Source organism: Schistocerca piceifrons, chromosome 1 (genome assembly GCF_021461385.2).
Source record: "Schistocerca piceifrons isolate TAMUIC-IGC-003096 chromosome 1, iqSchPice1.1, whole genome shotgun sequence".
Taxonomy (NCBI): domain Eukaryota; kingdom Metazoa; phylum Arthropoda; class Insecta; order Orthoptera; family Acrididae; genus Schistocerca; species Schistocerca piceifrons.
In genome coordinates this window covers 421,483,800-421,497,047 of record NC_060138.1, presented here as the reverse complement: position 1 = coordinate 421,497,047, position 13,248 = coordinate 421,483,800, and the positions used below count along the sequence as shown (strand labels likewise).

Genomic DNA, 13,248 nt, shown 5'->3' with positions numbered 1-13,248 from the left:
ATAGCTGGCCACACGAGTGGATTTCTGCGATGGTCCAAACCCACTGGCTGTTTCTGCGGGTATCTGTAATGGATTGGGCCTGCTGAACTAAAGCTATTCGGTTCCCACTAATGTGCAGGTCCTGCCTATCAGATCTGGTCTCACCATTCTGCCGGTAGGCTGGGTCAGTTTGTGTGTGGTGTAATGCACCAAATTCTCATGGTTTATCCATGGACTCAGGACTGTGGTGCTCCTCAGCAGGCTAGAGGTCATGGGTGATGGATTTCAGGAATTGCAACTGTCTCATCGCCAGTACGTTGTACAGTGTGGTGTTTTATAGTCATTTTATTTGTTCCAGTATATTTTGGCACATAAAAAGTAATTTGTGCGTTAGAAAGTGTGAACAATAAGAAAAAGAAAATTGTTAGTCACTGGCAGTTTGTATGCTATATACTCGTCTATTTCTTGAAAGAAAAATTGCAAAATACCTGTAAAATAATAGATGTAATGCATTGGGTAATAACTGACAATAACAAACATAGTGGAACCTAATATCATTAGTGGTCACCTACAGTGTTGGTTTACACAATTCTTCCACACCTTATACCCTTCTTTCAAGAGGCCTACTTTTTTCTGAGGTTATTTCTGAAATCAGTGAAGGTATTTTAAATCTGCTTACTACTCCAAGGAAATGCATATTTTTGTCACCAAATGTGTTTAGTTTTATTGGAATAAAACATAATTAGAAGTCTTAATGACACACACGTACCATTTGGCTTGCTTTCTCCATGTAAAAACTGTTAGTTACAAAAGATGTTGATGTTAGTACTTAAGATTTTTGCTCACTTCAGGAAACGCCACCTGCTTGCAAGTTGTTTTATGTATAATTCCTCATTTGCACTGTAGCTGCAAAGACAGATTGTCAACTTACAACTTAACTTACCCTTGATCTCAAAATTTGTCTGTGAAAAATAAGACTTGTCTGGAAATCAGGAAATATCAGGGACTTTCACTTGGGAAACTTGTGGCAATCCTGTACTTTCATGATTTTGGTTTTATCGTTACATAAATATGAAGGAAAGATGTGCTAATGTTTTACTGTAATGAAGCCTTTCATATATGGTTGAGCAAGCACCCATGCCTAATATTGTATGCATATTTTCATGTCCTTGGAAGTCTGATGAATAGTGCCAAGAACTTACAAAATTACATATGTAACATCTGTTGATGTAGTTAGTTAACCGATTTAATCAGTTGTAACACTCTTTTTTTTTTTTTAACTTATATTTATACTTGCCTGAATTTTCTTTTAGAAGTATGTGTTTTTGCCAGAGGGTTTTATATAAAGTGACATGTCTGCAATGTATTTCCAGGCAATGAATACCCCGAAGTGTTAGAGAAAGTTAAGTTCTCACCAATGACTTGGACTCATGATAACAAAGGAATATTTTATGGTGTACGTATAATTTTCTGTATGTAGTTAGGTTTTGTTGTTATTTGTTGTCATCCTAGATTAATGTCATTATTTAATTCATTTAAATGTTGTTATAAATTAAGTATAAATTAAGATTTCTATTTAGCGATATCCGGACCAAGAGGGAAAAACTGATGGTTCAGAAACAGTTAGCAACCAACATCAGAAGCTCTATTACCACCTCATTGGAACTCCTCAGTCAGAAGATGTGCTTGTAGTAGAATTTCCTGATGAACCATTGTGGAGAATGTGAGTTGCATCAGCCTTTACATCTGTCCTATATTAGAGTAAGCAGTCATAGCAACATACATTTGATAAATGCATTTTATACTCATTCGATCAAAAAGTGAAAAGTTTACGCTGAATCTCAGGCTTAGAAAGCTCGCTTCTGTATGGATGAGGAGGAGGGTGAAATGTAGGAAAGTGAAATGCAATGCAAAATAAAATGCAATGCAAAATAAAATACATGCACATGAAGAGTTGGACATTGATATAACAAATATAACTAACAGTTTTCCGTGTTGTTGTTACAATGAATCTTTTCAGGTATTATTACAAGCAGTAAACTCAGCTTTTCTGTACACCATTTCAAATTCCATTTCTCCTGTCTTTGTAATGTTCTGTGAGCACATGTAAGGCCATTGCTAACAATAGGTGACAAAGACTATCAGTCACAGAAGCGGTGAGCAGTAAAGTGGAAATAAAAATCTCTCTGGACACCAAGTAGTACAGTTTGCCACAGGCAATCCATTTCAGAACTGCCAATGAAGTATTGCAACAGAAACCTATCTGTGATCAGTGAGAACAAGATGGAATAATGAGTAGTAAACCAAAATATGTAAAAATGAATTGTGGTATGGACTTACACAGGACAGCAGAGCAGTAAGTGATGTCAGATGAAGTGAAAAAGGATTGTAGATGAGTTTTGCTTTGTTTATTCTTGCTTGCTTTCGGTGAAATCGCTGAGCTTAACTGAAATCACTGAGCTTAACTGATAACAAAGAACTTCACATGATCACTAGGCTACAGTGTGGTTAGGAAGTGTGTGCTTAGTGAAGGTGAATTTCCAGTATTGACAGTAGGCATATTCAAAAAGTGAAAAAGCTATTCCTGTATTTCGGAAATAATAGTTCGTACTTTGGGGAGGGAAGGGAATGTGTTTTGGGAAGAAGGGGCAATTCCACATATTCCAGGTTGCGAGGGACCAGACTATCATGATGATAATTGAGATCTGATGAAGATAAGGGGGAACTATTAGTGATTTGAATACTTACTCATCCCATTGCCTTCTCTCTCTTCTTGCTCTTCCCCATTTACGTGTTCCCCTTCATTGCTCGTCTCAATCCTCTCCTCCTACCCCACAAAATCCTCTCCACAATCCTATCCTGTCCGGCCCTACAGCCATCGCCATTCCTAGCCCTGTCTGCCCTCCTAACACCCTTTCTTCAACTGCCCCTGTACCCACTTTTGCACTTGGACTCAGTCCTGCCCATTTACCCATTCCTACCCCTGTAACCATTTGCGCGCTCTGCCCCCCAGGAACCACATCCAGGGAAATTATTTTGGATTGCATCTCAAGATTTCCAAAGTGATGTACGGTTTCTGAGAGTATGTTTGCTGTGCATGCAAATGTCTCAAGGTTTAGCCCTTGATGGCTTATTAACCGATGCTTGGTATTGTCAGTGGTATATAAAGATGTGATTGCTGCAGTCGGATTGAAATCCTGTATTGGTTTTCTATAGCAGTGGTTGAACTATTCGTATAGTGAATTAAATAGTGCAATGAAATCTGCTCAAAGTTAGATACTGTGCATTACAGTCCTGGAAGTGGAAGTGTGGTTGGGCTGTTCCCTAGGTGTCACGTGGCTTGATATCACCTGCACTGGTGCTTGGTGAGAGCCAAATGTGAGAGAGAATCGATTTAGCCGACTGGTTTTTGTATTAAATTGTTTTAATCTTGTTGATTATTTGCTGAACAAGTGTGAATTTAGTTATGCTGTCACCTTGTGGGGGTCTGTATTTGCCTTCAGTATTTTTGTGGTGTTTGCTATTAATTGTGTATGGGATACAAGGCTGTATATTTATTCAAGTTGTTGCTATGTGTTGGTCAGTTTGACTTGTACATTGTCATGGTGTGTTGGCTGGTTCAAAGAAAAGTCATTCATTTTGTTTGTGTTAGGTGAACTTTTTGTACTTCAGTTAATTCTGTTTATTGTACACATGGGTGCGTGTTTAAAGTTGCTCTCTTGCATTGCGTCTAAAAAGGACAATGTACATATCTTTGTAAATTTTGTTCAATGTCCTTAGTGGCTATCCCGACCTCTCACAGTAAGGTCACACAGTGAGGATTGATTCAAAGTCCTTCAGTGGTAAATTAGACTCGAGTGTTAATTATTATGAAGGGTTGCTTGTGTCATAATGCTAGTTTTCATCTGGCTCATGCTTGTTTAGTTATGGGTTAAGTCCCTGCTATAAACTGAAAAATTAAGTTATGGCTAGTGCTGATTACAATAAGAGAATATTTAAGTTGTGGGCAACCGCAGCCTAATTTTCACATTTTGAATGAAATAGTCCACCATGGCTGTAAAAAGAACTTGAATGAAAGTCTGCGTTAGATGGAAAATTATTGACGGCAAAGCACAAAGAAATGGCTATAGGAATAAACAAGATAGAATTACTGTAGCAGTTTATGCAATCCTAGTTGTTCATCATCTGAAGGGTGTGCGCAGAATATTACCATAAATTTTGGTATAATAATGCACTTATAATAAAGGCAGAAAAATCTGTATCAACTGTGGCTATATTGGAGGAGCAATATGTTGTTAAAGTAGAACAATTCACTGAAAAGAATTGCATTGAAAAAAGTAGGTGCGGCCTAACTGCCAAATACCTAGCAGTTATTAAAAAAAGTGGTGAAGAACACACAAACCTATCTATTATTCCAATGAAACCCTTTGATCCTAGACTTAGGTGTTACAAAGCTACATAAAGAAAAAATAGTGATCAGACAAATTATTGATGCCCAGAAAGAACCTGGTTTTCATCTGAAGTTATTGGCAGAGTATTTGTAAATGAACTTTAAACATGTGGTAAATCCCCACATTTCATCTGGGGTTGTGCATTATCTTCCGGTATATGCCTACTGGCTGGTTGTAAGTGACATTAACAGTGAGCTCTCTTGACTTCAATAACTTCTGTACAGTGAATTTTAGGACATACTGTGGACATGGAAATTTCTGTTGTGTGTGGATCTATGTTGTATTTTGTTTTGAGTGTCTGTTACATGTGTAACTATTTGTTGTCAGTTTGGTTTCTTAATCATAATGTGTGCTCTCTTCCCTTTTCATATTTTATGAGATGTGGCATTTTGATTTCTGTATTGGATGATTATTCTGTGCATTTTGTTAGTCTAGAATGCTGTTCAGTGGGATGCTTTCATTTGGTAGTTCTAAAGGTTGTCAGCAAGGGCGTAGCGTAGTTGAAGGGAGTTCACCTTGGTTATACAGATTGCTTGTTTCAGACTTACACTGTCCATTTGTCATGAACCCTCAGCAACTGAGAAGTGTATTTAAGATGCCCAGGTTCTCCCATTTGATGCCTAACTCACTCAAAGGACTTCGGGTATTACTGGTCGGTAGTAATTGTGGTGCCAGAAATGTGGCTGGGTAGTGGAGCAGTGGACTGAGGGTAGATGGTCGAAAACTATTTATTTTTTAATTTTATTTTTCCCATCAAACTTCTTAACAAGACTTGGTATCCAATGCCATTTAGTAACACCCGGTTAGTAACTAGTAATAGCAAATTATTCTGTAGTGCAGAAGGTTGCAGGTTTGAATCTCGTCAAGTGCTTCAGAACTTTAAAAATAAAAAGTTATTGAAATGACTGATCATAATTTTTACTGATTTAATTGGTTTAAATGAAATTTTTTAAAATTACTAATGCTTTGCACATCATTTTAATCATGGTCTTAAGTTTTTCTTTTTCTCTTATTTTTCTTCTTCACATTCTATTTTCCTTTGGAATCTTTATGCATTTGATTTTAAAAACTTTTATTTCTCTATTGCAGTATTTAAGCATTTGAAGACGTTGATCAATCAGTTAAAAAAGAAAAACAAAAGACAAAATCATCTATTTATATTGGCTGTACAATGGGGGTCAAAAATCTGTTTATTGTTACATACGAGGTGCACATTTTATGGATGGTAACCATCTTACAAAAATTTAAAACACAAATTCCTGTTGCCCTACTGACAATATAAGTCAAAGAAGATAGAAACAAAAGAAGGGATTACAAATAAATGTACAAAATGAAGAATATACATAATTAATGCAACAACATGGACAAAATTAAAAAATGATCAAAAGCACATGCACAAAAATTCCAAAATAATGGAAATATAAGAGTAAATGTAAGAGACAATTTGATGATTAAAATGGCATGACAAAGGGTTAGGAATTTTTAAAATAATTATATTTAAGTCAGTTAATTGAATAAAAATAATCACCAGTCAGTTCAAAAACTATTTAGAAACAAAAAATTTTCGAGCCCTGAGAGGGATTTGAACCCACAAATTTCTGCATGAGAGGCTTGTACACTAACCACTAGATACTACAGTGCCACTAGATGTACAGCTGTCAATATTAAGGCTCTAGGACTTCACTCAAAATCATAAATTTTTTTGTCAATCGGAAATGAGGGCCTACCATGGTAAATGGCTGCAGGGTGAGAGACCAGGGACCCTAACCTGCATCACTGTATAGATAGTTTCAAAAAGTTAATCACACCTTCGTGGATGCTTTGCCAGTAAGATAATACTCAGCTATCAGCGATGGTACAGTAATTGGCACCAGCTGTAGCGTAAGCACCCAAAATTTTCAGTTTACAGCGGAGATTTAACTCCTTTATAATGAAACGAGCACTAACCAGATCAAAACTGACATTGTGGCACAAGCATATGTTGGTATCCTTTGTAATAATCAATGCTCTAGGCTACTTTACCACTGAATGGCTTACAATGATTTTTGCTGTATGATCTTCCTCTGAGAGCTCAGGATAGCCACTGAGGACAGTGGATAAGCTCAACACAGACATGTCCATTGTTCCTTAGATACAATGCAAGAGAAAATCTCAAAACACGCACCTGTTTGTACAGTTAACAGAAGTACCTGGTGCGAGCAGTGTGGACGTCATTCCTTTGAACCAATCAATACACTAAAACGGTGTGAAAGTCAAACTGATCAACATGTGGTGACAGCTTGAATAAATGTACAGCCTTGTGTCCTGTGCACAGTTGTTACTAAACTCCTTGCAAATAGTGAAGACAATTATAGACCAGCACAAAACTATGTAATTAAATACACACACTACGTGATAAAAAGTATCCAAACACCTGGCTGAAAATGACTTAAAAGTTTGTGGCACCCTAAATTGGTAATGCTGGAATGGTGTTGGCCCACCCTTGGCCATTTTTGTACCATCAGTGCTGCTTTCAACATCAAGGTTATGTACTAAACTTCCATGCTAAGTCAAAACGAGCCTCTCACTCCTGCACACTTCAGGAACAGAGAATGGGCTGACAAGTAGAAAGCAGCTGCATTGCATTTGTGAACTGGCCATACTTGTGGAACTGTAATGGGAAGGAAGTAAGGAAGGAAGGAAGGAAGGAAGGAAGCAAGCCTGTATAGTACCAATAGTGGTGCCTTAGTTCAGAATGTGTTGAACCCTCAGTGTTAGACTCATACTCTCTGGAACAAACTAAAAATGAATGGGAAACGATGCATCGCCTTCATCAGTGATTACTAAAATTGTGTAAAGTTGTTGACATTGGCATGATTTTTAGTAAAGAATCCAATTTTAAAATCACGGTGGATTTTCCAATTCAGTAACTCATTTTTAGAGTATTCAACATCAGTAATGTAGTGCCTTAATACATTTTATGAGGCTATTCCAGGAAGCAAGGTTACAAGAATTTCTTGAAGTAAAAGAAATGAATTTATTTTAATAAAATTTACATGTGTTGTTGTATAGGTGTTGCATTATTTTTTGCTGTGTCTTACACATCTCCCACCTTTTTCAGCCAGTTTTTCAATTTTTACGTGTTCCTTGAGTTTTGTGAACAGATTATAGTCACTAGTTGCAAGATCGGGGCTGTGAGAGGAGTGGTGTATAACATCCCAACCAAAAGAACTCAACTCGTGTGTTGCACAAATGGTGTGCGGAGACTTATTCTCGTGAGGGAGGCTGACTCCCATTGTCAGCGTCCCATGAAATTTTATTTTTGTGTGGCTCTGCAAAATTTCTTCGTGGTCTTAAAATATCTTGCCACATTTATTGTATCACCTCTTGCCAAATGAGCGTAACCTCTTTTCTGTCACAAAACACTGCAACCACGATTTTTCTCACTGTTTGCTTAGTTTTGAATTTTTTGACTGAAGGAGAATGAGTGTGATGTCACTGCATTGATTGTCGTTTGCTCTCTGGAGTATGGTGATAGGTCAAAGTTTCATCTCCTGTCACTATAGAATTGAGAAAAGCCTCACCTTCAGTCTCAAAACGGTCACGAAATTTGCAAGTGGTACTGATTCTGTTCCTTTTTGTGTGCTTTCATAAGCACCTTGGGCACCCATTGTGCACACAACTTGAGAATTTAGTTGATCACTTAATATTTCATGAAACATTTGGACAAACTGCATGCAGATAAATTTTGAATGACGATCAGAGAGGTGGTGATCTTCAGTTTTCTACACCTCGTCATCAGTTACAACAGACAGCATCCCACATCAGTCTTCATCATGAATTTCCTTCCTTCCAGAATTGAAATTCTGTACCCATTTCATCACATGATACCTTGACATTACATCCTCTCTATAAACTAAAACAATTTTGTGATGAATATCAGCAGCGTTCATGCCCTTAGCATTTAGGTAGTGCATCACAGTGCTCACTTGGCGCGAGCTGGTATGAGAATGCTCATTTCTAATAGACGAGCTACTAATGGTTGGGAGTGCCTGTTCCTTCAGGAGTGTTCGTTCCTTCCACTAGCTTCCTGCTACACAGCAGTGGTACCAACATTCCCCATGTCCATGCCATGCTAAAGATACATGCCTTGTAACATTAGTTTTCGGGTAACACTCGTATTTCCAGCACAGGATGAGTCAAGTCACCTGAATAAATACATGACAGAATATGACTGATAGAATACACAGTGCTTAGCTGAGGAAGATGCATTAGGCAATTACAAAACATAAATCAACACGGAATTTAGCAGCCATGCATACAGCACTAAAAGTTGAGGTGGGCTGCCACAGTACAGCGGCATGATCTTTGTCTAATTGAAGGTTGTGCCACCTCTGTAATCAGTATCACGTATGATCTTCTCCCACCATTGTCTCTGGGTCAGCCTGGTCTGCGCCCCCTGCCCCCCCCTCCCCCATCGTCATGTGGCAGCGTTGTCTGCCCTGGTCTCTCTGTTGGCCGCGTCTGCCTGCCCGTGGTCTCTCTCTGTCGGCCGCATCATCTTCTCCTCCCCCTCCCCCTTCCACTCCCACTCCTCTCAGTGTGTCTCATAGTGCTGCTTGCCTTGTATCTGTCGATTCACCTCCTCCCCACACCTGTGTCCTTCCGGCTAACACCTTCACCCTTTAGCCTCCCTCTTTCCTGTGTGTCTGTCTTCCTCAGTTTGACTGAAATTATGCCAGAAGTTTTGTAGTTGTTTATCATACATACAAATATTATTAGTAGTAAATGTAAAAGGTGCGCATTATTCTGATGAGCACAGGTGTTACTAAAAAAAAAATTGCTTATAGAGACAAAACATAATTTGTTATGTTTGTTTTTCCAGTGGTGCTGAAGTGAGTGATTGTGGGCAGTGGTTGATTATTACACCTCAGAAGGATTGCAGAGATAATTTGTTATTTTTCTGTGACCTTGACATTTTGCCCAATGGAAAAATATCTGGAAAGCTTCCACTGACCCAAGTTGTACATAAATTTGAAGCAGATTATGAGGTTAGCTTATTTCTTTAAAAACAAATAACAAATTTCTTATTGTATTGTGAAATATTATGTTTTTATCTCTCTGCTATTTTCTTACTTAATGTAATCATGACCATATTGTTTTTTGTGGATACAGTATGTTACTAATGAAGGGCCAGAATGTATTTTCCGCACCAATAAGGATGCTCCAAATTACCGTCTTGTGAAAATAAATTTCCTGGATCCAGTGCAAGAGAAATGGACAACACTGATAAAGGAGCATTCTAAAGATGTTTTGGACTGGGCTAGTCCTGTAAATCAAGACAAATTAGCTGTTTGTTACATCCATGATGTTAAGGTTAGTCACTATAAGAATGTGAATACTTTGTTTGTAATTGTGTTTAATATTGGTAGGTACATGTAATCTTGGCTCCATCACCAACACTGCCAATGATCTCTTAAGATCCTCTGCTGCACTAAATACATTTCTTAAGTCAGTGTTGCCAGTTTATTCTGCATATGATTATATCATCTCCAAAAATTCTCTCCTGCCCTCTATTTTACCTACAATACCCAAATGCACACAAATATTCTTGATACCTCGTGTCATAAGTGTGTGTTAAAATTCTTCTGCAAACGGTTACCGCCTGTTTCAGAACTTTGTCATTGCAATATGTCACTTTTGATTACATTACATTAGAATTATACCATGGATTCCACAGATAGTGGAGTTCGGTATGTAGAAAGAAATCATGAAAGACTTGAATTGTATTCAGTTTGAATCAGCACTACGAAATGACTAAACATTATGAAAAAATATTGTAACATAGTTCTAACTCCAATTATAAATTAGCCTAAAACATTGTTGTTAAGAATTTGTGTGAAGATATTTTTCAGTAGATTGGGAGTTCTTAGAAAGTTCTTTAAACTACTCTTAAATTCTGTACATGACAATTCATATGCTCTATATAATTGAGTACACAAGTAGCCATGTATCTGACCCCTTTCTATACTAATGTTAATTCTTTGAAGTATTTGTAGAGGTTGTTTTTGACTGTAGTGTTATATTCATTCTTTCTGCTATTTATTTGTGAAAAGGAAATATTGGTAATGACAAAGGATATTAATAAATGTATAAATATCAAGAGTAGTTGTCAAAATACCGAGTTTTTTTGTAGTGGTTTCTGCTGAGTGCTCTAGAATTAGCACTAGATGGAATTATTTTAATACATTTATTGAAATTCTGTCCCTATAAGATTAGTTTTCCCAGAAGAATTGCGTAACACATTGTGAATGTGCAAAATAACTAGTTCCTTCATTTTGGAATTGTGTACAGCAATGAAAGATGTACCGCAAATGTTGTTGAACTAAAGTTCTTAATTAATTCTAGGCAGTGGCTTTTTCATCTCTAGTTGTGATCTGCAGTTCCCAGCTTCCACTTCCTGTATTTCTTTGTTTGACAAGACTATTTTAATAGCTTGTGGAGTTCTATGAGAATTACAGAACTGTGTGTACCAAATCTTGTCAAAATTCAGTGATCATCCATTTGCATTCAACTATCTTTTGTTTTTTGAATATTTCATTAGCTGCCTTTTCAGGAAGGGTTCTGGTGTTATTCTTACACTTAAGAGGCTCATTTCAAAAGTTCATGTCAGTGGTGAGTCAGATTTTAGGTGTGACCATCCTATTTGTTTGCTGGTTGGTATGGCTGTATCATGAGTAATTCAGTTTGAAGCTGAAACAGTCGGGCCATATTGCACATAGTGATCAGCCCTCCTACATCAATATTGAATCCTTGCATGCAAGGAACATGGAAATTTACAACGCTTTGAGAGAGGTGTGTGTGGGAATAGTGTAGTGGAGCATAGCACAGTACTCCAGTGGTCTGTTTGTTTCCATGAAGATCTGGTAAGCAGTAGGATAGTCCAAGAAGTGGGAGGCCATCATCTGCAACAGACTACCCCTCTCAGGTTATTGCTAATGACATTTTGAGGGGAGATTGACAAAAAAACTTCAGGAAATTGCATATGAGGGCAGAATTTGTCACATCAGTTCATAGAAACATTACTGAAAAGTTGAAGATGAGAAAAGTTTCTGCCAGATGGGTTCCCTATGATCTGAGTGAAGAGCAGAAAACATGTTGGAAAAGAATCGTAGAATAATTGCTTCATTGTTATCGAACAGAAGAGAACAGTTTCTGAAAAGGGTTGTTGACTGATCAAACGTGGAGACAAGGTTTTGAGCCAGAACTGAAGTCTGTTGTCACAGTAAAAGTTTTGACTCTTCAACTGTGAAAAAATTCCACTGCGAACAACCAGACTTGAAACTGGTGGTGATATTTGTGTATGGCGTTGCAATATCCCAAGGTGTGTGTGACACTGAAACCTATCAGAGTAATGGACCTATCCCGACTCTGTCACACTCCACATAAGACTCCATGTCAACTGTAAATTACGCAATGGAGTAGCTATCTTGAAATCTTCTAACATAGAATCATAAGGTGACAAATTGCCATTGCCCCAAAAACCTCCTGACATTCTCTCTCTCTCTCTCTCTCTCTCTCTCTCTCTCTCTCCCTCTCTCCCTCTCTCCCTCTCTCCCGCCCCCCCCCCCCCCCACCCCACCTGCCTGTACACTACTATCCCGCTTCCCCTTCCTATCCCCTCCCCCTCCTGATTGCTGCTTGCATCCCATGTGATGTTGCATATCGGTCCGAGATGCTGGAGTTGGTAGTTGTGTGTGCGTGACACGTGTGTGTGTGTGTGTGTGTGTGTGTGTGTGTGTGTGTGTGCGCGCACTTTTTGTCCGCCCCCCCCCCCCCCCCTCCGATGAAGGCTGTGGCTGAAAGCTATATGTGAGTGTCTTTTGATTGCGCCTGTCTGCAACTTGACATGTCTTCTTTACAGTAAGTAGCAATCTGTCTTTTCTTACATGCTGCTATTCTTACCTGGAGTTTCCATTGTTTGAGTTTTGCTGAATGGCTTTCTTCCATCCTACAACCCTGTGAAGTTCGTCTTTGTTACTCTTCTCTATAGCATTACTCTTCCCAGTGTCCATTCTTTGTGCACCGCATTTGAACTGCAACTAATTCTGAGCCACACTGTATCAATGATTGTCCATGCAACACCATACGGATTGTTGATATAGCATCCCCAGTTTCTTTCCTCTGATAGTTACAGTTACATTTATTCCTGTTGATCCCACTTCATCAATCATCCTGATGTACTTTGGTGTTTCATTTTCCACATCTGCCTATGCCACTTAAACTTTCTGTCCTCAACTAACCCATTCCTACTTCCCCTGTCTTTATTGCCCCCCCCCCCCCCCCCCCCCCCCCCCGCACACACACACACACACACACACACACACACACACACACACAGTCCCATACCTCATCATTCTTCTTCACTCATGTTTCTGTACATTTTTAATGTATATATGCATATTTTTTGTGGTTTCACACAGTTTCATGAGGTTTCATGATTTTTTTTTTGCATTTTTTCACATATCTGTGTATGTTTCTGAATCTATTTGCTCACCCATGTTCACTCACAACCATAACATACTTTGCCCATTTCTGTATCATTTCTATTTCCTTTATGCCATTCCTGCCACAGTGGACCCCTGCTCCATCTTTCTGCACCAGTTTAGCAAAGTATCCTTTTCTCTGGCTGAAACCCAGCCCCACATCCTTTTTCTCAATTGCTGCCTAGACCATGGGATCCCCCCAAATGACCTAATTGTAAAGATTCCTTTCTCTAAATCCCACCCTTACTTTCACAATGACCTACACCTTTTCAGATTGCACCAGTCCCTGGGTC

At 38.5% G+C, this 13,248-nt stretch overlaps 1 protein-coding gene across 3 annotated transcripts in view; it reads left to right on the top strand.

Moving 5' to 3' along the window:
• LOC124789724 (prolyl endopeptidase) overlaps positions 1 to 13,248 on the top strand; it is a 94,272-nt gene that overhangs the window by 28,277 nt on the left and 52,747 nt on the right. For all 3 annotated transcript variants that reach the window (XM_047257184.1, XM_047257177.1, XM_047257191.1), the window contains exons 5-8: positions 1,353 to 1,435; positions 1,560 to 1,702; positions 9,295 to 9,460; positions 9,585 to 9,785. In XM_047257184.1, the coding sequence (XP_047113140.1) occupies positions 1,353 to 1,435; positions 1,560 to 1,702; positions 9,295 to 9,460; positions 9,585 to 9,785 (593 nt within the window). The remainder of the gene's footprint in view (positions 1 to 1,352; positions 1,436 to 1,559; positions 1,703 to 9,294; positions 9,461 to 9,584; positions 9,786 to 13,248) is intronic.